General features: G+C 26.7%; 3 protein-coding genes across 9 annotated transcripts; 1 reads left to right on the forward strand and 2 right to left on the reverse strand.

Annotated features, from left to right (window-relative positions):
* Window positions 1–1814: 1814 nt before the first annotated feature.
* Window positions 1815–7879, reverse strand: LOC114125234 (solute carrier family 2, facilitated glucose transporter member 8-like). 2 transcript variants are annotated; one of them, XM_027988795.2, is made up of 6 exons: window positions 7499–7879; window positions 4215–4760; window positions 3123–3363; window positions 2755–2957; window positions 2330–2595; window positions 1815–2217 (listed from the first exon to the last, which is right to left on the reverse strand). In XM_027988795.2, exons 1-6 carry the CDS (start codon window positions 7577–7579, stop codon window positions 1962–1964), a joined length of 1593 nt encoding a protein of 530 aa, XP_027844596.2. In that variant the 5' UTR covers window positions 7580–7879; the 3' UTR covers window positions 1815–1961. The 2 variants fall into 2 exon arrangements, with proteins under 2 accessions (XP_027844596.2, XP_027844595.2); XM_027988794.2 differs by having other exon boundaries at window positions 2755–2960; window positions 7499–7872.
* A 1684-nt stretch (window positions 7880–9563) lies between these two features.
* LOC114125237 (facilitated trehalose transporter Tret1-like) lies at window positions 9564–16732 on the reverse strand. 5 transcript variants are annotated; one of them, XM_027988800.2, is made up of 9 exons: window positions 16581–16732; window positions 14842–14926; window positions 13548–13625; window positions 13084–13228; window positions 12065–12453; window positions 11244–11397; window positions 10961–11151; window positions 10593–10858; window positions 9564–10121 (listed from the first exon to the last, which is right to left on the reverse strand). In XM_027988800.2, the coding sequence occupies exons 3-9, from the start codon at window positions 13596–13598 to the stop codon at window positions 9905–9907; spliced, it is 1413 nt and encodes a 470-aa protein (XP_027844601.1). In that variant the 5' UTR covers window positions 13599–13625; window positions 14842–14926; window positions 16581–16732; the 3' UTR covers window positions 9564–9904. The 5 variants fall into 5 exon arrangements, with proteins under 5 accessions (XP_027844601.1, XP_027844600.1, XP_050054293.1 ...); XM_027988799.2 differs by having other exon boundaries at window positions 13548–13638; XM_050198336.1 differs by lacking the exon at window positions 16581–16732 and adding an exon at window positions 15196–15335 and having other exon boundaries at window positions 13548–13638.
* On the forward strand, window positions 15754–24712 carry LOC114125239 (prostatic acid phosphatase-like). Of its 2 annotated transcripts, none has more exons than XM_050198352.1 (8): window positions 15754–15772; window positions 20005–20172; window positions 20290–20388; window positions 22812–23051; window positions 23130–23315; window positions 23484–23607; window positions 23676–23881; window positions 23988–24712. In XM_050198352.1, exons 2-8 carry the CDS (start codon window positions 20011–20013, stop codon window positions 24174–24176), a joined length of 1206 nt encoding a protein of 401 aa, XP_050054309.1. In that variant the 5' UTR covers window positions 15754–15772; window positions 20005–20010; the 3' UTR covers window positions 24177–24712. The 2 variants fall into 2 exon arrangements, with proteins under 2 accessions (XP_050054309.1, XP_027844602.1); XM_027988801.2 differs by lacking the exon at window positions 15754–15772 and adding an exon at window positions 19182–19880.
* Window positions 24713–25868: the final 1156 nt, after the last annotated feature.

Consider the following 25868-nt stretch of genomic DNA (forward strand, 5'->3'; position numbering starts at 1 on the left):
TAGTGAGAAATAAATATGATCAGTAAAAATTGTTTTTATACATTTAGGAATTTTGTTGTTTTTATTTGTTTGTTTTAGTAGGTGATTCGGTCATAATTATTTTATACCTTATGACGTATCTTATTTTCATTACGTGTTTATGTTACCTAATTTTAAGAATGCAATCAATCTTTATGCATATTATAAATAATATAATTAATTAAATTACTATGAGTAATGTCCAATAGACTTTGAACGATTCATTCGATTAAACTTGTAAATATTTCATATGAATTTTACAAGGTTGTATTATTTTATCTAGAAAATCTACGTCAGTCACAAGTAGGAAATTTGAAAAGAAAACAACCCAAATCAAATGATTTAGTATTTACCATAAACACCATAGAAGCTAACAGCATTGTCTAAAACAATTTACGTACCTATATTAAAAACTGTTATATTATGACATTTTGTTAATCTTCTTATTTTCATTTAGGTAATTATTTATTATATGTTAAGTATACTGACTTTTATATAGTTATATCTTTATCTTGATGCATTCTTAGTTATATTTGTGTCATACTACGAATGTATGATTTTCTTTAGTCATTTAAGTATTTTTTGTTTTCAAAACTTCATAATATAAGGTGTAAAGAGACCATATTATTAAAAATATATTTATTTTCTTTATGTCATAGCTTATATATTGTCAATATTGCTATACTAGCGATTATTGTTTGCTGTATACAATAAAATAGAAATGATTTATTACGCGCATATATATTATGTAATAAAGTTATGAATTTGTGCAGAATATTTATATGTGTTTGTATTGTTTTAATATTTGAATACATTATACATAATATTATATACATCATATAAATATTGTAAAAAATGTAATTTGTTAACCAAATCCTATTCATTGAAATACACGGCGTAAATTTTAAATTCCTTTAAAATATAAATATCAACACATGGAATAATAATAACTTGTTAAATCATTATTATGTATTATTATATTTAAAGTATTATTTCAAAAACTTATATCGATGAATAACATGTTATTCGGCTTTTCTCAAAAATAATAAAGAGTATTTATGTTATTCGTAAATACGTCATTCGTGAATTTAATAAGTCGTCACTTAAAATGTTTATAAGTAATTGATTTAAAATAGTTATGACGTAAAATGTCTATTTAATACAATAAATAATAACAGTAGGTATAGTAATAATTTAATCCAAATAGTAAAAATTAATTTCATGAAAAAATTATATACCTACTCAGTAATCATAATAAGTTAACTTGTAAAAGTACTATTAAATAAACAAATCATTTATCTGTCTATCGTCAGTGTTTTGATTTGAACTCGTTTACAGAATTGTCATATTTTTTAATCTTTACTTTAAAGTAAATAACTGGAATAAAATAGCAAAGTCTGGGATATAAATAAGTTTTGTACTAAGGCTTTAGGTGTCTATTATTATGTACATACCTAATTATGTATAACCTGTGTAATGTGTTTTAATTTTCTACACAATTGTAAATAACAATGGTCATGCATTGTATTTTTTTAATAATTGTCTTTGTGCACTATTCTATATTCATATAGGTATTATAGTTTAATGTATATTTATATAAGTAATACTTTTTATAATCGAATGTTGTTGAGTTATTCTTCTTATAAATATAATACGAGTATACGCATGCAATGTTTCTTGGAAAAATATAAATTATTTTCATATTGAACAAATTAAGCTTCAGCTAGGTATATATTATATATGACTGCCAATTATTTTGCAGAACCTAAACATTTTAAAACATCGTATAATATGTATATTAGTAATACAAAATAATTTAATGGTGTTCAAGTTAACAATAAATAATAAATACATTTAAATTAATATAAATTATAGTGAACAAAGTTGATTTTTGTGAAGAACAAATTAGGAATATTTTAACGTTGTAGTTTGTTTCCGATCAATCATTTTAGATTATCGCAGTCCTCGTAGTCGTCCAAGTCACCGATGAAAAAGTGTTCGATATCTTGCAGCGTTTTGTTTTCGGTTTCAGGCATGCATGCATACAAGTAAAGAGTTCCGATTAATGTAATCGATCCGTAAACGATGAACAGCCCAGGGAGTGTGAACCATTCTTGCATTTCCAAAAATGATTTTGTCAAAATGAACGTCATCAGAAACGCCAACGCGGCAGTTAGTCCACTTGCGATTCCGCGTCTCCTATAAAAACAACGTGTTAAATTAAAAATAATGTAATCACTTTTTTTTAAATCATTATAATTATGTATGATATTATATAATTATATTGTTAATAAAACATTTTTAAACTTACTTTGTTGGATATATTTCACTGACTAACATCCATGGAATAGGAAACACGCCATAACCAGAGAAGAAGAATAAGGCATTTAACAATATCATTGGTATCCACGTCGACAAAAATGAGAAATAAGAAGTAGAAACCATATACATTCCAATTCCAAGCATCGAAAAAGCACACAGTGCCATCGAAACCAATGTGATAGGACGTTTGCCGAACCTGGCAACGGTCAACACGTTCAAAAGAGTTCCTACTAAGGTCAATATAGAAGTATAGACCTAAAAAAATACGATTAATTAGCAAAATATAATCACCCAAACGTTATATGTAAGAAAAACAAAAAACGAAAAAGGCTAAAAAAGTATGAATTGTTAATGTATAAAAAAAAATATTTTATGAAATGTTTAAATAATTAAACGTAATGACGGATCACAGACCAGTGTCCACTGAGCAGTGCACGGTAAACCAATTTCGCTAAACACAGCTATTAGGTATGGTTTGGCCGGTATGAATGTGGCGAATGACCAGAAGAAAAAGAAGAGCATTATGAACAAAAACGGTCGGGTGAATTCAGGTGTCCAAAAACTTTTTAGCGTGTCCAGAAAACCAGTTTGATTTGGATTGGCGAGAATGTCGATTTCTGCTGTAAAAAACGTAAATAATACATAAATTATAAAAACACTCCGTACAGGATCCAAAAAAATCATAAAGTCTGAATATCGTCGATTTCCACCACTTTCCCTACGGATATACGTACGATTATGACTTTGTCTTTTTATATAATAATATTATCGTTTATGTTTACCATTGGTAGTATCGTTGGTGTTGATCTGCAAATACTTGACATAAGATAGACGCCGTTGATCTATTCCGCAGTCGACGTACTGCTCGATATCGACGGATTTGTTAAACCCTGCGTAAATCGAAAGTTCGGAAAACTCATCTTCCACGTCAGCCGTGCTCACGCAACCTCTCAAGTAGGCCAACGACTTTTTTGCCTCAGCTGGCCTGTTTCTGGACAACAGCCATACCGGCGATTCAGGCGTCTACGTAAAGAAATAGATTATAATATTATACGAGTACTTATAGTGCTTAGGAACAGTAAAGGTGATAGCAATGTTATATAATATCTATATTCGTATGACACGCAATATCGTATAATATAGTGATCATTGGTTAAAATACGTATTCACGTTTTGGGAAATGATTTTAAAATATTAAAAATGTAATTTCAAAATTAGTTGAAAACTAACCCTACTCATATTTTCTACACAGTACAAAACGTAGTACCTATCAAACTTTGTATCATTCGTTTTAGATAAGGAAAAAATAATATTGTTTTTATAGGTTTTTATCTATTTTATATAAGTCTACGTGATTTTTGAAAGTACCTTTTCCACCTATGATAATTTTTAGCTTACAAAAATGAAATTTTAAGTTTTAAGATATAATGAGATATGGTTTGAAATTTTTACTGATATATTATAGGTACCTATATAAGGTTGTTTGATGAAATTAAATACAAAATTTGATTTTGAATATTTTCGCATTTGTTGTCATATACTTCTATAATAGGTACTAGCATGTTCCAGAAACACAATACGAGAATATTAATTAATACATTTAGTCTTTTTCGTACTCGCGATGTTATTTAAAAAAATACCTACTGTTTAATCATTTAAATGCTCGTTTCATCATATTACGCATATTGTTTTCCCCATTATTTTTGAAAGTTTATTAATATTTATTATTGTTTATTCTCTCACACACACATTTCGAAAACGTTCGGTGTAATAAGTCCTGAACTCTCCGGTACACCGATAACATACGAGTAATAACGCGAGACGAAAATACATAACAATGTAATATTATTATGATATTATAATGTGAAGCTTACCAGGAGCACGACGGCGACAAACGACACGACGGGCACGGCCATGTTGATCATGGCGACCGTCCGCCACGGCATGACCGTCGACATGAGGTACGAGACGAACGAACCGAGCATGATGGTGAACGTGGGCATCGACGACAGGGGGCCCCGGAGCCTGGGCTCGACCGCCTCGCCCACGTACGTCAGCACCGGCGCCTCGCTCAGGCCCATGCTCAGGCCGAGCGCCACGCACGACACGTACAGGTCGAACGCGTCGCCGGCCCGCCACAGCACGTACCAGCCGACCAGCTGCGGTACGCTTACCAGGGCCATGCACCACTTGCGGCCCACGATCTCCTGCAGCACGCCCGATAGCAGGCCTCCCATCGGGTGGCACACCAACAGCACGCTGCCGTACCACGACGCTTCCGTTTCCGTCAAGGTCATGATGTCGGCCCTGCCACCGCCGTCGTTGTCGTCGGTCATCAGCGATCCGATGACCACCGTCGGTATGGCAAGCGACATGCCGAAGCCCAACATTATCACATTCTGAACGATGATAGTGCCGATCTGCGGATTTTACGAACAATATATTATAATAATAATTAGATCTAAAAACGAATCGTACAGTTTTTGTTTCTGTCTTACAGTTTATTGTTAGAATATGTAAAACGTGGCTGTATCATAATATCGTTTTTTTCTCGGTAGAGAGGTTATACTTTTAAACTTTTTCAATTTTCGTAGTCGATCATATAATATCATTTTTTTTCCGGCGGTTTAACGACATATTATTATTAGGTAGATTAAATTCAAACGCACTGTCGAAAATACTTAAATTATTGTAGTGCAAATCAAGTGTAATAATATGTGTACAACAAAATCAATACAGTTAATTATCGTCATTATTGTACTTGAACAATGAATATTATTTATATAGTTCTTTTGATATCGAATGTAAATGATAATAGAAGCTTTCGCCCTGAGCGATCTCACCCTGCAAGGTTATACATACAACCGCTGTATACGGCCATTCTATTCTCTTATTATTAGAATATTAAAATTTAGAACAATCACCATGGTATTGCATAACATATTATATTTTATGTAGGTACAAATACAAGTGATAAAATAATTGGAGAAAGCTAGCCAAACAATAATTATTATTTCAAATTAACTCTGAAATGTAGATAAGAACAAAGTACTGAATGACTATTCAGTTGAATTGATTCTGTGGTTAAACTTTCGTTTTTATAAAATCTCTTCTATAGATGCATTTGACTATAATATCACTATGCTTATCAAATTTTTCAACATCAATAAATCGATGCTTATTTTGTCGATATTATAATATTAATATAATATATTAATAAATAATATATAATAATATAATATTATTATGTTATAAATTCATAATTTTTAAATTCATCAAAAAAATAATTATTTATAATGGCCCAAAAAAAAAAAAAAAATCGAATTTCTTTCACCATTTAATATTGGTCTACAAAGGGTTAATAAAAACATAATCATTTCGTCCTTAAAATCGAATAAAATGTTTTTATTTTTCATGACCTTACGGATTTATGACTGCCTACTATTATACGAGTAGGATCATAAATCATAATATTACAACAAACCAATTTATTGCTATTGAGATATCTAATAATGATTTTTTTTTTATTATTGACGTGCGTTTATTTTATTTGTAAAGTGGCATATAATCGTATAGGCCAATATAGGTAGGTACCTATATGTCCATTTGAAATAAGCATTTTGTGCTTACGATTATTGTTATATACTTGTACGTATGTAGGTACAAACGAATATTGATTAATCAACATGATTGTATATCAATGGCATTCGTATATGCGCGCACCATGAGGTCGACATCAATCTAGTTTCGTATTATTTTAATACATTAAAGATCCTTGACGTACGTTGTTCCGGCTTTCTACTTCAATAACGTTCTTTAATCGTTCAATTTTATGAGTTTGATTAGTTTGAATACTACAGCAATAAAACTTACTAGGTACTTCCAAATGTTTATTGTCTAAGTTCAAAAAAAAAAAAAAATTTTAATTTATATCAAGGCTGATATTATTTATAAATATTAGTGAGATTAAAAACTTTTGTATGGTCACTTTTAGATTTATTAAGAAGATTTTATTAATATATTTATTATGGCTATAGTACCACTAGTATAATTACCATAAATCCGTTAAATTCTCCGTGTCTTACTAGTATTTTATTCAAATTTTAAAATAATATCATCTGTATACATTATACAATACATATATTATTATGTATAGGTTCTTAACTGGTAAATGTTTTAAAGATTATATAAAACGTTAGTATTTAAATGATGTGTTAAATCGTGCACTATGTTTATTTTATAGATTATATTAATTGGAAAAACTAATTGGTAGGGAATAAAAATATTTATATTGTTATCTAAATTTAATTATATACAAACAGTTTTATATAGGCAATTGTATAATATTATCGATAGAATATAGGTATAAATATACAAAATATACAGTATAATTAACAAAAATTTTTTACTAAAATACTGTTAGCATAACTAAAACAAACTTTAATAACAAGTACTAACCTGCAATATACTATCTATACATTTTTATAAAAATTATTCATTTAAATTATTAAAAAAATACGAAGCTGAAAGACTTATAATATTTTATTAAAAAATGTTATCAAGTTTAAAATATATGAAAAATATTATGTCATAATTTAAGTGTGCATATTGCATGTAATCAGTTGACATATTTTTGTAAGAATTTATAGTAAATTCTTTAAAATACAAACATAAAATAAATACAATAATATGAAATTCGTTATACGTATGATATACCTAGTACACACTTAAAATTTTTTGTCTCAATATTACGTAGAAAAGTTATATTTTAAAGTAAATTACATAAAAAAATAAAAGTACCCATTAACAAATTTAAATTCTTATATTCTATAAATATTAATTTTAAAAGAAACTATTGTTTTGTGATAGGTAATTACTGAAACATAAAAAGTGTATACTAAGTATTAACTGCTTATGCACTTTATGCTATATTATGCTTTATTTAAACAACGTTCTAAACTTAGCACTTTAGATAAAAATAATAATTTAAATAGATATAGGCACCTTTTTCGTGATATTACTCAGAAAATCAGAAAAAAATAGTTGGTCTTGAATAAATTAGTTTAATAAGTCATACGATTATCATACGGATGACAATCTCAGTTTTTCAACGTATATCAACTATAAAAAATACATAATAAATAAATAAATTACATACTTGAGCTAATGAGGATCTAAACGAATTGTACTCGTTCTTGGCATTTTCCGCGTCTAGTTTTGACGATTGAAGTTCGACCATCGCCGAAATAATAACAAACAATAGTGCAAAATATTATTTTTATTCGCGGTAATAAATAATTAGTTGAACGATCGTATGTAAGCCTAGACACAACTAAAATAGTAGTTATTTACCACTACAGTGATGTGTGCATGGTGCAGTGTATCTGTGTACCCGGTGTAAAGTCGTAACTTACTATGTATACGATTTGACTCCGTGTCGCCGAGAGTGTGTGTACCGAGAGGACGGTCAAGGTGTTTCGGGTGATAGTCAAGGACCGTCGTCGTCGGGATATTTGGTACCTGATCATGTAACAAACGTTCCACGACCAATGAAAAAAATAAAATAAAAAGTAACAATAAAAAGAGTGAGGAGTTCTTTACCGTGTCTGTTGCATGGTATCGGTTCTTAGAAATTATTAACGAGTTCTATAACTTCCTCAAAATAATTTCCGGAATTAAACGTTGCATGACTTTACCGTAGATATGATTTGTTTAGTTTTAGTGTTTACAGTTCTACAAGTTATGCACTTCTAGCTAAATATGCATTATGTGTAAACCACATGTTATTGAAATAATTTTAGGTTTATAATTTTTAATTTTTTAATATATTTTTTTTTTCAAAAAATCATTTGTTTTATTTTCATTTTTTTCTTATTGCCTATATATTATTATGTTATTACTTCTAAAGTTATTTATAGTCTTATAAACTTATAATCTTCATATTGTTTTTCATAAGACAGTATTTCTTTTAAAAATTAAATTATCAAATTATTTGTATGGAATTTTTTTTAACCTAAAGTTATGTCTCAACTCTCATGTGTAATACAATGTGGATGTGTAGGTAATCCTTATAATAAATTATAAATAGGTAAAGCTTTAAATGCAAATCTTTTTATAATAAAACTAGTAGTGTTATTTTATTATTTTGTTACACAAATTTTAATTCTTAGGTATTCTTAAATTATAAAATAAAGTACAAACAAGACAGGATTGCAGAATATAATAATGTATCATGCAAAGCATTGGTGTAGTTAAGTGTACGGGTAAGATTATGCAGTACTAGTACAGACCATGGGCGTTCTCAGACATTTTTCTAGGGGGGGAGCAACATTTCTTTATCTGAATATATAGGTAGACCTATTTTTAGAAGCTTATTTCTTATTAGGAATTTTACCAATTGCTATGGAAATAATATTGTTCTAGGGGGGGCTAGTGCCCCGTCTTGCCCCCCCCCCCTTGGGGACGCCCATGGTACAGACCATAACAATATATAAGTAAAAGTAAAGTATTTTTAATGTAAATGTAACAACTAACAAATATGTTAAATGTTGATCAGTAACAATAAAAATAATTATAATTTTAAAATTGACTATAGTGAATAAGATTAATGAAAAAATCCATCATACGCATTTTGTCAGACATTAAATAGACATAGGTTTGATATCTATTTAATTAGTTAAACTTCGTTAATTATCGAAGTATAACATTTATTAGAGTATACGAAAAGAAGAAAACAAATTAATATACATTATACACTTATAATACAATAAGAAAAAAAAATCATGAACATTTTAAAATGTAATAAAAGAATTTCAATAATTATTGTATACCAACTAAAAATAAAAAATAAAATTATGACTATAAATTAAATATCTGTTAAAAATAACTAATAAATATAATATTATATTAAGTGGGCTTTAAACGAAAGGATTTTAATTTTTTTTGCAAAATAACTATTTGTATTATCTATGCCTCGTGAGGGATAAATTGTACTATTATTTTATTGAATGTAATTTAAATAAATATTTCAAACATCGATAAAAATCTAGGTACTTAATAATATTTTTCAAAATATATCCAGAATACATCGAAAAAAGTTAAAATTCCGTTCATTTAAAGTCCAAGGTATTTCAATTAGTAATAAAATTAAATATTTTTAAATTTTTATCATTGAATATTTCAATTTTAAAATAACATAGGAAATAAAATACTACATAATAAGATAATGTCAAGGAACAATTATTATTAGAAAAATGTAATAGTCCTTATTGTATTAATATTTAATATCTAGTAGTTAAAACAATTACAAAAATATCGAGTATGATTTACATGTGTTAATGCGCCAATACACCATCAAATATTGGTGATTAGTTCACTAGGAATAATATAATGTTATTCTTAGATGGTTAATTTATATTTGTATTATTTACATACATCAATACATAATCACTGTCCACCGATAAAAATAATTAAATTTAAAATCTAAATTTCAATATCTACTTAACAATTAATAATTACGGTTGTGTTATACAATAATTTTTACTCAACATTATATTTTTTAAATTCATTTGAAAAATTCAGATATTTCTTGCAATGTCTTGTTTTCAGTTTCAGGTAGACAAAAATAGAAATAAACACAACCAATCAAACCTCCAAACCCGAATATAGTAAATGTATTGTAAAAATCCACTAAGTAAACAACATTTGGATAATACTTGGTCATGAAAAAAGAAAGAATAAAAGACAGCGTCGAACAAATACTACAGGTTATGTTTCTACTCCTGAAACAAGACAAGTATTAGAAAAACAATAAAAACATATTGCAATATTATTATTTACGGAAATACAGAATATAGATTATAGCGACATTTCTTTCTTGTTGACGTATTTAATACAAGATGTCTTTTCTTTGTCTATAGATACACATTTAACATAATATTTAACAATTAATCATTTCAGTGTTATATAAACACAATTAATTATTTATTTGCTTTACGAATTAGTCTACACTATTTACATAAGCAATTGTATTACCATTTATTATTATAGGTAATCTTTAAAGTAGGTACCCATTATTTTTAAAATGTACTGCGTAGACTTACACATGATTTGTTTATTTTTCTTAGTTTTAAGTACTCGCCAATTATGATTTAATTTCACATTAATAAAAATAGATTAACTATAGTGATGTACTATTATTGTTAAATTGTATCTATATGTAATGTTTAAAGTGGCATTTGTTTTGTACTCACTTCATGGGGAATATTTCAGTAAGAAGTATCCATCCGATTGGCATTATGCCGAACGATGCCACCAACGTACTAATAAAGAAGCATATTAGTAATAACCAAGCTTTGATTTGATTTGAATCCGTCCAATAAATCCCAATTAATCCAATTGATATATAACAAATAGAGCAAATTGACAACGTCGTCAAAGTGAGAAATCGTTTTCCAAGTCTGTTCACCAAGAAAATAGTTAATATGCCTCCAACTATAGATATGCACAACGAAAAAGCCTGTGTAATAAATAAATAAATAAATAAATAAATAAATAAATAAATACGCTAAGTAACATAAGTGAATAGACAGTTTTTTAAAATTCTTCTTAAGTTACTTACTACGGTCCATTGGGCGTCAACGTTAGCGCCAAATGTTAGAAATACTTCTACAAGATATGGCCCGAACGGTACCCCAGATAATAAATTCGAAAAAAAGAAATATATCAGCAGTAGTCGAAAAGGTCTTAGTACGTCGGGCTGCATCAGTTGTTTCCAAGAACTGTCCGAATTATTTTTTTCGTTTTTATCATCTGTATTAAACCACGAAATTAATTATTATAAAATCATTATAGACTACATGTGCCAATAACATAGTAAGGACAACGACAACAAAAAAAATTACTCGACGAGTTTTTATTCGCAGACACGAACACTACCATTTCATGAAATTCGTTTGAACACTTATCGTGTGACACCCATCCCCGTAACTTGCCAAGCGTCCGATGCGCTTTTTCGGTCTTGCCCTTGGACAGTAACCACATCGGAGAATCTGGACTCTGTGTATACAACAATAATTATTATTGTTGTGATCGATGGGTAGTTTATCTTCGAGCTACTGTTGATGGTACAATATATAGATCATAAATTTAGTGTACTGTACTACACTATATTAGGTATACCTACAGTCTTGTCAATACTATTTTGATGTGTATTCAAAACATAATAATACGTCATATTCGAATAAACAGCACTGAGGATTCGAATATTTGTTTTTACATGTGTTATGTTTAATAATATCATTATTTTAATTTTCTCAACGCTCCCTTTTTTGTTGTATCGTGTAACTTTTGATTTTCTTGGTGTTTAATGCAAATTAAATGTGTTATTTTTACATACATATTCTGAATATCTTATAGAAGAGTAGGTACTTATTCAATACGTAGGTAAACTAATTTATGATGGCGATGTTTTAAATGTTCAGGTTTTTGGATTTTCAGTGTAAACTATTAAATATAACATTTTTAGGACCAAATTTTTTATACAGATAATGAGATAAACCGTATGCAAACATTTTAAACTTTATATAAATTTGTATTATCTGTGGTTTGAATTTATGATGATATAATGTATTTTTCGAGAAAATAAAAATGAAAACATATTTACAATACAAGTTTGAACACTTCATCCGAAATATATGTACCATCATAATATAATTATACTCGCCATGCACAAAATCACAATAGTTATGATCGGTATCGCCATGTTGGCGAGTACTGTCAACCTCCACTGTCTGGTGATGGCGTAAATGGTGGTGAGCAGCAGTGAACCGCTGAAGAAGAACACGTTCGTGGCCGACATCAGGGCGCCTCTGAGTTTTGGTTCACACACTTCGCCTAAGTATGCGGAAAACGGGCCGCCCGAAAAACCTACGCCCAGACCCATCATTATTGAGCACACGTACATTGTCTCCACATTTTCAGCGTAGAAAAATATGATCTGAGACACCAAGTACGGTATGTTGGTGATAATCATGCAGTTTTTGTGGCCGAGTCGATCCAGCACCAGCGACGAGAAGACGCTGCCCAGAGGAGTGCACAGATACAGTAGACTTCCTGCAATGGATGCATATGGTCAGTGTTGAGTGTATACTATTGTGACAGTTTCGTCCTCCCAGCTACTGACACAAGTGTGTTTCCCCGCGCCATTAAATTAATTGAACATTAAATGTTTTTTAAATTTAATAATTTTTTCACGGGGTGCCACCACTGGGTGACTTCCCCCTCCTGTCAATCAAAATCCATCTAATTTACTTATTGTATAACTTGTAAATACAGATTGTAAATATATAAATTTTGTTCAATAAAAAAAAAAAAAAAAATATTTTTTAAATATGATTTTGGAAAATTATTACACTAATCATCTATTGATAGATTTACCCGTAGAACTAAAAATAAATAAAATTGTTTCGTATTTATGATTTTTTTTTTTTTGAGTTACTAGGTATTTACTATTTATAATAATATTAAAGACATTAAAGTCGTATAAGGTAAATGTGTGTAAAAATTTGAATTACTATAATTTCCATTAAGTATTTGAGTATAGACGTGTGCGTTGAAAATGTTGGTAAAAATGAGGTGGATATGAATTGAATTTAGCGCATTCGTTCGTTATTGGCGTGAGTACTTAGATATAGTAAATTAGGTAGTAAATAATTATATATTTATAAATATATTTATACGCACCGAACCAAGACATCTGCTCAATGGTCATGGTTAGCCGTTCATTTTCATTTGAACGATCTAATAATGCTCCTATGATGACGGTCGAACAAATCAATTGTGTGCCGACTCCGACTTGTAAGAATCCAGCTCCAACTAACGCTAAACACTATTGTAAACATTAATCAATACTGATAGCGAAATCACAATTTTTTTAACAGATAATGGGAAAAGTACAATATTTTTTGTTTTTTTTTTTAATATTTATTAAGAACTACACTTTTTAGTTAGATAATAATTATTGTAAATCATTGAGGTTATATTTTTCAAGTTAATCCAAACACTTTTAAAATATTGTAAGAAATTGTTTTTAGGTACTCAAATAGTAAAATAAAATAAAAATTGTATTTTTTTAAGTTTTAAAATTAAAAAGTTAATTATTTATAAAGCATAGTTCAGTTTAATTTATACTAATAAAAATAACTTACTTGTGAAAAAGTGGATTTAATACCATATTTATAGTTACTATCAGGCTCCATTCCATAAATTTCAAATTCTTTTGTTTTCTGTGAAATATAACTATAGTAAAAATATATTAGAATTATTTTGTTTTATACATTTTTTGTTTCATTATAATAGTTTTAAAATAGTAATAGTTATCGTAATGTAATAACTTTTGTCAATTTTATTATTTAATTAATAATTTAGGTAAATTGATTAATTACCTTCCTTATTTATTTTATGCTACATAAATATGTTTTATTATCTATTTTTATATAAGACTATCATGCTACTGTGAGAATTAAAAATGCAAAAAAGAAGTATAAAATAATATAATCTTTGGCAGATGGATCACTCCTCCTTAAACGTAGACCTGATAGCAGTCATAGGTATTACATAGGTTCCTAAACAATGATCTCTTCTTATAATGGAACAATAATAAAATTAATGTAGGATTCTTTTAATATACAAAGATAACTTGTTTAATACCACTTTTGAGTGTTTCTAATAATAATCTTATATCTATTATTTCACCACTCACAACTAAAATTGTTATTGTCCTGTATTCAGTTAAAATAATAAATAATTAATTTCCTAGGTCAGAAATATAGATATCATCGAGATAAAAGACAATATACATTAATATAAGGTTTTTTTAACATCTAAACACAATTTATTAAAACAATCTCTCTTCCCAAGTACCTATACCTTATAGTTTTTCTTTAATCTCAATGTTGAATAGTACGTATTTCATACGTACCTAATACTTTTTAGCTTTGGATATTTTGTTATTTTAATAGTTAGTATCATACTTGTATTTTAAGAGCACGTCGTCCCACTATGTTGTCTCTGATTTACACACTATGTCATAAAAAATGGAATTGATACGAGTTCAGTAGTTCCAATTGTGTTTTCTTAGATTTAATATTACTATAAATTAATCTATTATTGAACTTAAGGTTAAGAACGTTATCTGTGTTCTCTTATTGATTTGAACAATATTTCAGTTTTTCAGTAAGTTAAAAGCCATACCTAGTTTAAAAATTAAAAGATTACAAAGCCATTTTAAGTTGATTGAGTATGAAGTTCTTACATTTAAGTTCGACAATAGATCAATTTATTCGAATATATTTGCTAAAAACAAAAAAATTAACCATTGAACATAAGTTATGGAATATTTTGCGTTAGTGAAATAGAGAATACACGTGGATAGGACGTCCTCTTAATAAAATATAATAAATTAATGAAGAAAAATAGTCAGTTTATCATTATTAAACTAACCTTGTATTTTTCCAAGTTCCTCTAAAATTTAAAAACTAAATGAATAGCTTTACGTGAATTCCATTCTTTGGCAGTTGATATATTTCTAACCATAAAAAAAAATATAAAATAATAATATTAATACAATTATTAATAGTATTGTATAACTTAAGTGTTTAAATAGGATTTTATTAAAGAAAATAAATTAATAAAATATGGAATTGCACATAATTATTATAATAGTGAATCTATTTTCAATTGATATAAATATACCAATGTATTATTTTAATATAATAATATAATCTAAATACAATGTGCCTAAATATTTTAATAAAATAATTCAATCACTAACTCTTATCAAACTGTAATAAATACCTGACAGGTAAGAACATGTTGAAAGTTTTACCGACGTTGTTATGATTTTAAACTGGGTATATAGTATTTATTTGCGATTTTGCCTCTTCTTAATTTATTAACAATTATATTCTGATGCTGTAGTTGTGTGTTTTATGACTAATACTAACCATACCATTAACTAAATTATGATTAAAACAATTAACACGTCCAAATCACATGCAGTAAAAATATTAATTTTTTAACAATCTATCATGTTATCAATCTTATTCAAAGGAATCTCTAGAAAAGTAATAATCTCTTCTTTATTTGAATGAGATAATTTAGGTATTTGGTAGGGATTTTGGAGTTCATTAACGTAGTTGAGTTACATTTGTTTAAAATACATATTACTATGAACACATGATGTTATCAGTTATCATACATTTTTATTTTTAAATCAGCAATAATTATTAATATTTTCCAAGAATTACCTATAATGATTAAAGACAACATCACTCATTTGTTACTTCTGTTTTTTCTTTCAATATTATATTGTCATTTAATTTCTCTCGTTGAATTATTATACTACATATTTTTACAGAAAATTAACATTCTAGTAAGTGCTATTATGTTAAATCTATTATTACTTACATTTTTAAATTTTAAACATACTATATATCTGCTTAATATTTAACTTTAAAATACGAAACATTTATTTATGTGTTCCTATTAGCATGTGTAGGTAGATAGGAACATATTATATAAATTTAAATCAATTTGTAATCATTGCTGTTACCTACCACCTATACATACTATGTACAATGTGCATGAGTATAATTAGCTTTATATAAGTCTAATTTACAATTACAAGTTATTCATTAAATTTACATTAAGTAAATGCGCAATTTAATAACTTCATATTTTGTATATCTATTTATTGTATTGATTAAATATAAAATTGTAAATAAATATCGTGAAGTATAACGATAATTCAAAAAATCAATGTTAACTTAAAATACTTATTTAAAATTAAATTATATAGGTACCTACGTAACAATAAAAATAATAGTTTATGATTTTAAAAATATTAGTAAAAAAGTAATTTATTATAAAGTTTATAAAAGTAATTAAAATACAATTTCAGTTTGATAGGCATGCAATAGTGTATAAAACATATTGTAAGAGTAATATTATTTTCAGTTAACTAATTATAGTTGTTTAAATTAATATATTTATTTTTAGGTTTCAATTCTTATAAGTATTTGCATAATTTCTAAATTTTAATTTAATTTTTTAATTTTATAATAAATGTTATGATCTGAGAATAAATAATTTTAAATATCTATAGAAAAATGTTATTTAACTATATAATATCATTAATCATGGTATAAAGTATTAATCTGATACATTGTTTGAAAACTTACCAAATTTCCATTCAACTTCATAAATAATCTTAGAAGATATGCAAACGTGTATCATTCAACTTCCTCTGTTTTAATAGTGCGTAGATCATTTCACAATTGAGTGTTTCTTATATGAAATTGAGTTTAATCTTATCATCTAATATTAGAATATAACTATAATGATTAGTTGTAGGCTCCATTGATAAACCAATCAGTAATGCGTGAATTAAATTATAAATTTGTTATTCATGTTTTGTTGACTATAATATTTTTAACATACATTATAGCATAAAGAGTGGAGGGTATATATTAATTTTAAAGTTATGAAATTTTTAATAAAATAAGAACGTAAAGTTTTTATTGTTTTTTTTCAGTCCCTAATCATGCATTTAAATTTAATAAAAATAATTTGAAATTTTGGAATTATTTTATATTAACTAACTATACATTCAAATAAATGATTAAGTAATTAAGCATTGGAACGTAATGTTATAAAATTCTGTATTGAGGATACACATACTATATAGACTATAGATACTTTAAAACTGTAATACTGACATTAATACAATTATTGTCTTAAATAGAATTCCACTAAAAGAGTCAAGCATACAAATTAGTTTTAAATATTAATATGTTGTATTAATTAAAAGTTTTAATTTTGAAATTTTAAGTGAAAAATATATTGTGATGTATTTACAAAACAATATCTATTAATTTAAATTAATTTAATTTTCATAAACTTATTTTTAACAATTTGTTTTTGAGTATCAATTTATTTATTTAAAATGACTATGAAATAAACTTAATAATATTATTTATTATTTTCTGCGTAAAATAGATAAAAATATTAACTAAATTGTATACATAATATACTAACGATAATATTACTCTGACGTATTGATTCTGCGTCAGAATGTAGTTTATAAATTGTATGGATTATAAAATATGATGAAAAATAGAGTTCTATCATTTAAGAAAACACATAAATAAAGGGGCATTTTATTTTATTTCAAAATAACAACAATCACAGCGTTTTCAAATCAATCTAAACTAAACAACGTACTTTGTATGTACGTTCATGTGTAGATTCGTACCTATAAACACGTGTATTTTACTATAGCTGTTGTAGTGCTCTAATTATTACAACAAAGTTATGATTAAAATGATTGTAAACGATTATTACATAAATTATTCATTTACATACATTCATTATTAATACCATCTGCTCGAAATAAGGTGTATTATGGAACTTAATCAAAATTAATTATACTCCATATATGAAACAGTATATTATAAGTAGGTACATTTACTCATGTACTATAAGAATATCATTTTTTATTTATTTATCTAATTCATTCATTTAAAATTTAAAATTAGACATGCAAATTTCAGATAAGAATGTATATATAGGTATACATGTAATTTGAATAAAATAATCAGTTACACAAGGTGATCTTTTAGAGGTAAACTTTCATTATCTTAAATATTATCAAAGATTTTGAAAAATATTTTTATTACATAACTTTTAGACATAAAAAACAATTTTTTTACTTTTTTTTATTAACTTTATTATTTTTTAAGTTTTTACTTTCTTGAAAGATAACCATAGTATATTTGAATATTTTATATTCTTAAAGAATCTAATTCCAAAATTTCCAATGAATAATTTATGAATTTCAAACGAGTAGTTCACTAATTATAAATATTTTAAGTTTTGATAGTTTTGATGTACTGTAAAACATGGATACCTTGCTCAATTTTGATCCATTACTAGGTATGTTCATATAAACTTAAAATACTTATAGCTAGTTAACTTCAAGGTGTATAAAAAGTAGGTACTGCCAGTAACATTAATACTTTTCTAGAAAAAGAGTTTACCTTTAAAATAATCACCTTGTATTATTATACTTTAAGGTTTTAAATCATATTATTAGGTATACCTATATCTAATAATATGAACTAGCGATTATAATTGTATTCAAATTATAATGTGTGTATCTATTATTATTTCTTCCTATGCACATTATATTTTGTATTATACTTCTATAAATACGGTTTTATACTTAATAAAATATTTTTTGTTGTAAAAATTATAAATTGATTAACCTTTTAATTTGGTGAATTTGTTAAATTCGTAAATATATAATGCTTATAAAAATTATATTGATTGTTATTTTGATTTTAGATAATTATTTGTTTTATATTTTATTTTTAATCCACGTTTTAATATTGATGTAATTAAATTATAATAGTACATTGTAATTTACTCAACAAATTTAAGTGTTTCATTTCGGATTACAGAATCAATCACTAAATTTTTAATGAATTAATAATGAGTTAATAGTCTCTTAAATAAGATTTAACAGTCCATGATTGATCCATTATATTTTAGTGAACACTTAAATCATTATATATTTTTTATGCAATTCGATATTAAAGTACTTATAAACTGTCATTTGTGTATTATCATACTGCATGTATTTTTTAACAGTCTATTTATTCATTATTTTTTTGTAATCCGTGTACATTAAGTGCTTCTAAATTGCAAAAAGTTCCTTAAAAATAATATCTATGTATAAATATTATTTTATTAGTTAAAAATCAATTTGAATACAATGTTGACAGTTGTTATATATATTAAAATACATTCTGTAATTAAATCACAAAGCAATGTATAATTTTCAGTGTTAAGTTTGTACACACGTCTGTTTAAATTCATGGTCACGATTCCCGATAGCAGACTAAGTTTTTGTAACAGTTGCGTAAAAATAGTACTTTTTTGAGAGTATAACATAATGTGTTATAAAACTATAATAATTTCTTCTATAAATAAAGTCTGTAATTATTATAATGTGAACCATATTCGAGTGTTTAAGAACTTACAAAATTAACCGTGGCGTGAGTTTTTAATGGTTTTGACGTATTTAACGATGGGTGAAAATTTATGATGACCCGACCCGACAGAAATATGTCCGACCAAGGTTTAATATTATGAAGGTGGGTACAAATACGTATAGTGTACATATTGTAAATAATGTGAATATAGTGAATGTCGATGATGACGTATGCACATAAACCACAACAGTCCACCGCCATCTCCTTCCATCAGGCATACGGATCACATGGTCCAGTGACCAGTTCAGTATAGTTTGGTAATAATAGTAAACAACTGCCGTAGTGTGGTTACACTAAACATATATTATATAATGATACAATTCTATCGCCGAAAGCGCCTATGCACAGTTTGTCGTCACGCCATCGTTTAGACGGTCAGCTGTTTGTGTGGCGCCGTTCAGAAAAATCGAACTTACAACGAGAGAGGTATTATAGCGTGTTTTACTATATAAAAGTTTTTGGTTTTTTTCATTGTCGTTTGTTTCTTTGTATACAATACTTTTTATACATAAACGTTTTCGACGGCTGTTTTTATTTCACGTTTTTATAGAACATTATGAACGCGGTTAAAAGCAACAACGTTTTAGCGCTATGCGTTTCGATTCTGATATCCTCGACGTTTCCCGCTGTAGTCGTCGCAATTTACAACAATTATGCAGTTGTACACGGACATACGGGAAACAAATCCGATTCGAATACTTTGAGACTGGTCCACGCGGTACGTAAGCTAATAATAATATTTCTACATAACTTTAATAATTTTATCATACTAGCTGTCATGTTTGCATCTGTTACAAAATATAAATGTGAAAACTAATTTTGAAATCCTTAACAGGTTTTTAGACACGGAGAACGAACGCCTGCCGACACATACCCTCTGGATCCATATATAAATTCGTCGTGGGAGCCATTCGGGTGGGGTCAACTGACAAATGCAAGTGAACATTTGTATTGTATTCTTTAGAATATTAACTATGTTGTTACGATTACCGTGAACATTTTTTTTTTCATTTTGGTGAATTTGGTTGACGCAGATGTGTGGAGAATATTATATTATTAGGTGTATGAAGAGGCAAATTAAAAAGACAACACATTTGAGAGGTTTTTGGGTTTTACGTTATTGATTGTGATGTTATAATATTATTAACCACACTAGTTAATTTCGGCTATACTTTATAAAGATTGAATTTTTTTTAGTTTTCATGTACGATAGTGTACTTAGTGAACATAAACTTATTACATTTTAATATGTATTGTGAGTAAATTATAGTAAAAATTAATTTAGTCATATTTTTCCAAAAGATTTAACAAATTGAATAATCATTTATTAATAGTAATAATATAATAAGGTCTATATCAAATAAATTATTAAATTCAAGTATAGCAAAAAAAGTAAACAATTATTAATTTAAAAGTAAATATTGGTATAATGTATATTACATCACCGTAACAAATATAGATTAGATATATTAATTAATAATTACTGAAATAGTTCATAAATATTACGTTATTATATTCAAATATTTTTAAAACATTTTACTATATATCAAATAGATATTTTACTAAAATAGTACATGAGTTTAATTAGATGATATTAATAAAATAAAAATTTATAGTATTATAGGATAATGATAATTGTTTTTTTTTTTTAAAAATAAAACAAAATAATATATTATTTAGATTTTAGTTACATAATATTATACACTTTACACATTATTTATTTAAATATTTTTAATTATTCTACGTTTTTAAAGTATAGGTCGTAGCTTGTAACATAATAATAAATAATATAATTTTATATATACTTCTATAATAATATATAAAAGCTATTAACTATATTTATATAATTAATTGATCCTCATTAACTGAGCAATGAGTATCATATCAATAATTGGTTGATCCTTACATAACTGGAATCGCATTTAGGTATCAGTGAGTAGTGTGATGGACATGGAAAATAGACTTAAGTTTATTCGAGACCGTATAATATCGGAGAGTCAATAATGATTAACCATCAATTAGACCCTCGATAAAGGTTAAATTAGCGTCTAGCCTTCTATTATCTAAAATAATTACTAAACCGGTTCACAGCTGGAAAATAATCATGACTCATGAGGAATGAGGATAGTTATCAATACCGACAATACCTATATAATTTAAATGCTGCAAACTTAAGAAACTTAAAGACAATTAATTTTATTCTTCACACGTCATGTGTAATCACTATGTGATAGTGTGTGGCACTATAATGTGTATACACAGATCTATACTACTAGCCCCACATTTGAAAACATGTTTCTTAAAAGTGCAATATAAACATTTTATAGTGGTTTATTATTTAAACGTAGGTAAACATATTCTTTTTAAAATATAAAAAAAATTGAGTGTTTTATACAATTCACTAACCTAAATGAGAGCAAAATTTAACTCACGATAAAAAATGATAGGTACCGAAATCACTTAGTGATTTCTTACCCTCATCGCCCACAAATAACTAAAGATTTTCATGAATTAAGACGATCGAGTACAAATATTAAATAGTTTAAACTTATTCTAAAATAAAATTTTAGTACGTTATAGAATAAAATTAAGTTTTAACCTAAGTTTATTGACCCAGCTCAGTAACAATTGAGATAATTTATTTTGATAAATAATTGTGAACTAATGCAAATAAAATAAGAAGACAAAAGTTAAAAATGTCATTTTAATATTTGTAATTACCTTTTATTAGATATACAGTAATTAATAAATAACACGGAATTTAAATAAATTATAAAAGAGTATCTTACATTATAAACTAAGCTTTATTATTTTATGATTCAGAAACTTGTTTATAAAACAGATAGCCGATTGTCCATGAGTTGATACACAATCATTCTTTTAAAAAATAAACGTTTATCCAACATGAAAATATAAAAAAAAAACTTAACTTTTAATATTAAGCTTTAAAATGACAATTTATTTTTATAATACAAAATTACTTTCAATATTATTATTTTTTTTTTAGAATAGAAATTGTTTTTCAAATGAACATTATACATATTTTTGGTCGAATTAGGTGTACAAAAACGGAACAAAATATGTCTTAATCAAAAAATAGGTTTTAATAAAAATTATCTGGTGCGTTATATGCTATATATATAAAAAAAAATAAAAAATAAAATCATAATTTGTCATCCATAATTAATATGGATTGAATTATTAAAATGTTATACTGAAACAAAAATTCTCGAAATACTAAATTATCTTTAATTTTATAATTAGTTTCAATCTAATTGAACATATTATATAATATATGTTATATATTATATAATTTAAATTATAAATGCATAACAATAAAATTAAATATATTTTTAGAATGGTAAACGAAAACAATACGAGCTCGGAAAATTTATCAAAAAGCGTTACTCTGGATTTTTGGAAGTCCTGTACTCTTCGAAAAAAGTCTCATTTAGAAGTACTGACGTGGACAGAACCCTAATGAGTGCTCAGCTAGTCGCGTCTGCCATATACAAGCCAGTTGGAGCACAGAAATGGAATAAGTATTTAGATTGGCAACCTATTCCAATACATTCGGAACCTCTCAATCACGACCGAGTAATATTTCAGCATTAAATTTGTTTAATTAATCTTCGCATTTCTACTGTCAGCAGTATACAAATGTGTGTGATGCAGTTGTTATTAGTGCGAATAAACTGTCCCAAGTATCACGAAGAAAGACAAAAAATAATGAATTCCACCGAAGTTCTCGAAGAGCTTAACACTTATAATGATTTATATGGTTATCTGTCCATTCACACTGGACTGACCATTGAAGACCCTGATGATGTACAATCGATTTATAGTACGCTGAAAGCCGAGGTAGATACTTTATATACCTATAGATTTTGAAATTGTACATTACAATTTAGCATAATAATTTAGGTACACATTTTGTGTTATTGTATTTGCGACATACATGTATTTGTGGTCCTTAAACCATAAAATATAAGTCTAATTTATTTAATAATATTTATTTTTCTACTCAAGGCGGACTATGGAGTTGCCCTTCCAAGTTGGACATCCAAAGTATATCCTACCAAATTGGCCAAAGTTACATCTAGAAGTTTTATACTAAACTCATACAATAATAAAATGAAAAAACTCAAAGGAGGTATGTTTGTATAACTATATAATAACTAAAAAAATACATGAAAAATATGTTAAATGAGATTTTTTAAGGTCCATTACTAAAACAAATACTGGAAAATAGTAAAGATAAAATAAACAAACAGTCCACACATCAGTTGTATGCCTACGCCGGTCATGATTCAACTATATCCAATCTTTTAATTGCTTTGGGTGTATGGGATGAGCAAATTCCTACGTATAATATGTTAGCATTATTAGAGGTACACGAATCACAGAGAGGAAATTTCTACTTAAAGGTATTTAAGGAAATTAATTAAATTTTTTTATATTTATCTATATTGACTATATTTAATAGCATATTTTTATGTACGAATATCATACTTTTATTTTCATATTGTCTAGGTGTTTTTGCGTAACGAATCATCGATAGAGCCTTATCACTTACAAATACCTAATTGTAAAGACGATTTATGTACTATAGAACACATCGAGAACTTGACTGCAAACGTGATACCATCGGATTTGAGTGAAGAGTGCAAGACTGATAATCCCAAATTTTCGAGTTTAAAATTTACTGACCGAGGCCCATAAAATTACAATTAGAACGGGTTAATGAATAAGATTAGTGATCACATACTTAAGATTACCATCTAAAATATTAATATGTGATAACTTATTTTTTATTTAAATAACAAAGGTTTGATTTATTTTTATTATCCAAGAAAAGCAATGAATATATTTGGGGGTCTAACAATTTGTCTTTTGATAATTGTATTATGTACATCGGGATTTTATGACTCCGTATGGGAAATTATTTTAATTTGATAATATTTAAACAAAAAAAATCTTTATTTGGAAGTTATTTTTGTTATTATTTAATAACAACAAATATACGCTAAAAATCTAAAATAAGAGTATCAGATGTATTAGACATTTTTTAGTGTGTATTATGTGTTTTAGAATTTAAAATTTAATATATTTTCAAATTTTTTAGTATGTTATGATATACGGTTTTAGTATACCTAATTATACAAGATATTTAATTATTAGTTTTCTGAGTACAACATAATAATATTAAACTATAATATAATATATGTATTAATAAATAAACAGTTTTTATAAAGTTAGTTGAGATATTTTACCTGTTTAATTTAATTTTTAAAATCTAAGATTTAAATATACTGACAGTGATATAATAGCACAATTAAATAAAACCACCCAACTAATTATTTTATTCTATCTCATTATCCAATCACAACCCATAATATTTTGATGGGCTTCGATTACACTGTTGACAGAAATCAGTATATGAATAACTATATTCCAAATTTCTAATTTTTGTTTAGTATAATATTATTATAACAATAATTAAACGTTCTTACCTTTTTTAGCTCTCCAAGTTGAGAATTTGCCGATCATTGATTTGCTCTATGAAGGCTCAAATTTAGTTCCACAACAATTATTATGATAACACGAACGACGACTAAACTAACGAGTTATATATTATAATATAATATAAAACCATTCAATACAATAATTAAACGTGTATTATCATATAGTTAATTCTTTTATATACATAATATTGACCCACCTATTAATTGCATAAAACATTAAAATAATATCGATTTCGGTTTTTTAATGTGTATTTAAAGTTTTAATTTTTTTTGTGTTATGACTGTAAAAGCAATAAAGCGTTATTTGTAACTTTTTTTATGTTATATCTTGATGACTTGCCACGAGTGAAAAAAGTCATGCCCGGTATGTCGTACGGCTTTGTTTGTTTTTTAGTTGTTTCCCATATAGTATGAAAATGACCGTCAATCCACTTGTAAACTACTCGGTTTTATTGTAAATTTGTAGTATGGAAAAAAATATCTGTTAGACTATAAATTAGTATGACTCGCCCTGACCAATTCACTGAGTATATTATGAAATAGTTTGTCTCCAACCTCATTATTGGAAATTGAGTGTTCGACTGAGTTTAATATAGCTATGGCTTCTGATGTATATATGATCAGCCGCCTGATAGTTTTTAATTGCATTTTAGTTTCTTCACTAATAAAGTGGTGATTTGTTATGTGTAATTTTATTCAATTTATCTAAAATTATATTGTTAAGTCACATATATGTAATGAAGAGAAAAGTAATAAGTACCTATATATTGTATTTATGTATAAATATATAATACTAGTCACTGGAGGATTTCAATTCTGTATAAAATTTATAGTATGATGACTGATAAGAGTAATAACTGATAATCAAAATTATTTATAATATAAAAGT

Source organism: Aphis gossypii, chromosome 1 (assembly GCF_020184175.1).
Source record: "Aphis gossypii isolate Hap1 chromosome 1, ASM2018417v2, whole genome shotgun sequence".
NCBI lineage: Eukaryota > Metazoa > Arthropoda > Insecta > Hemiptera > Aphididae > Aphis > Aphis gossypii.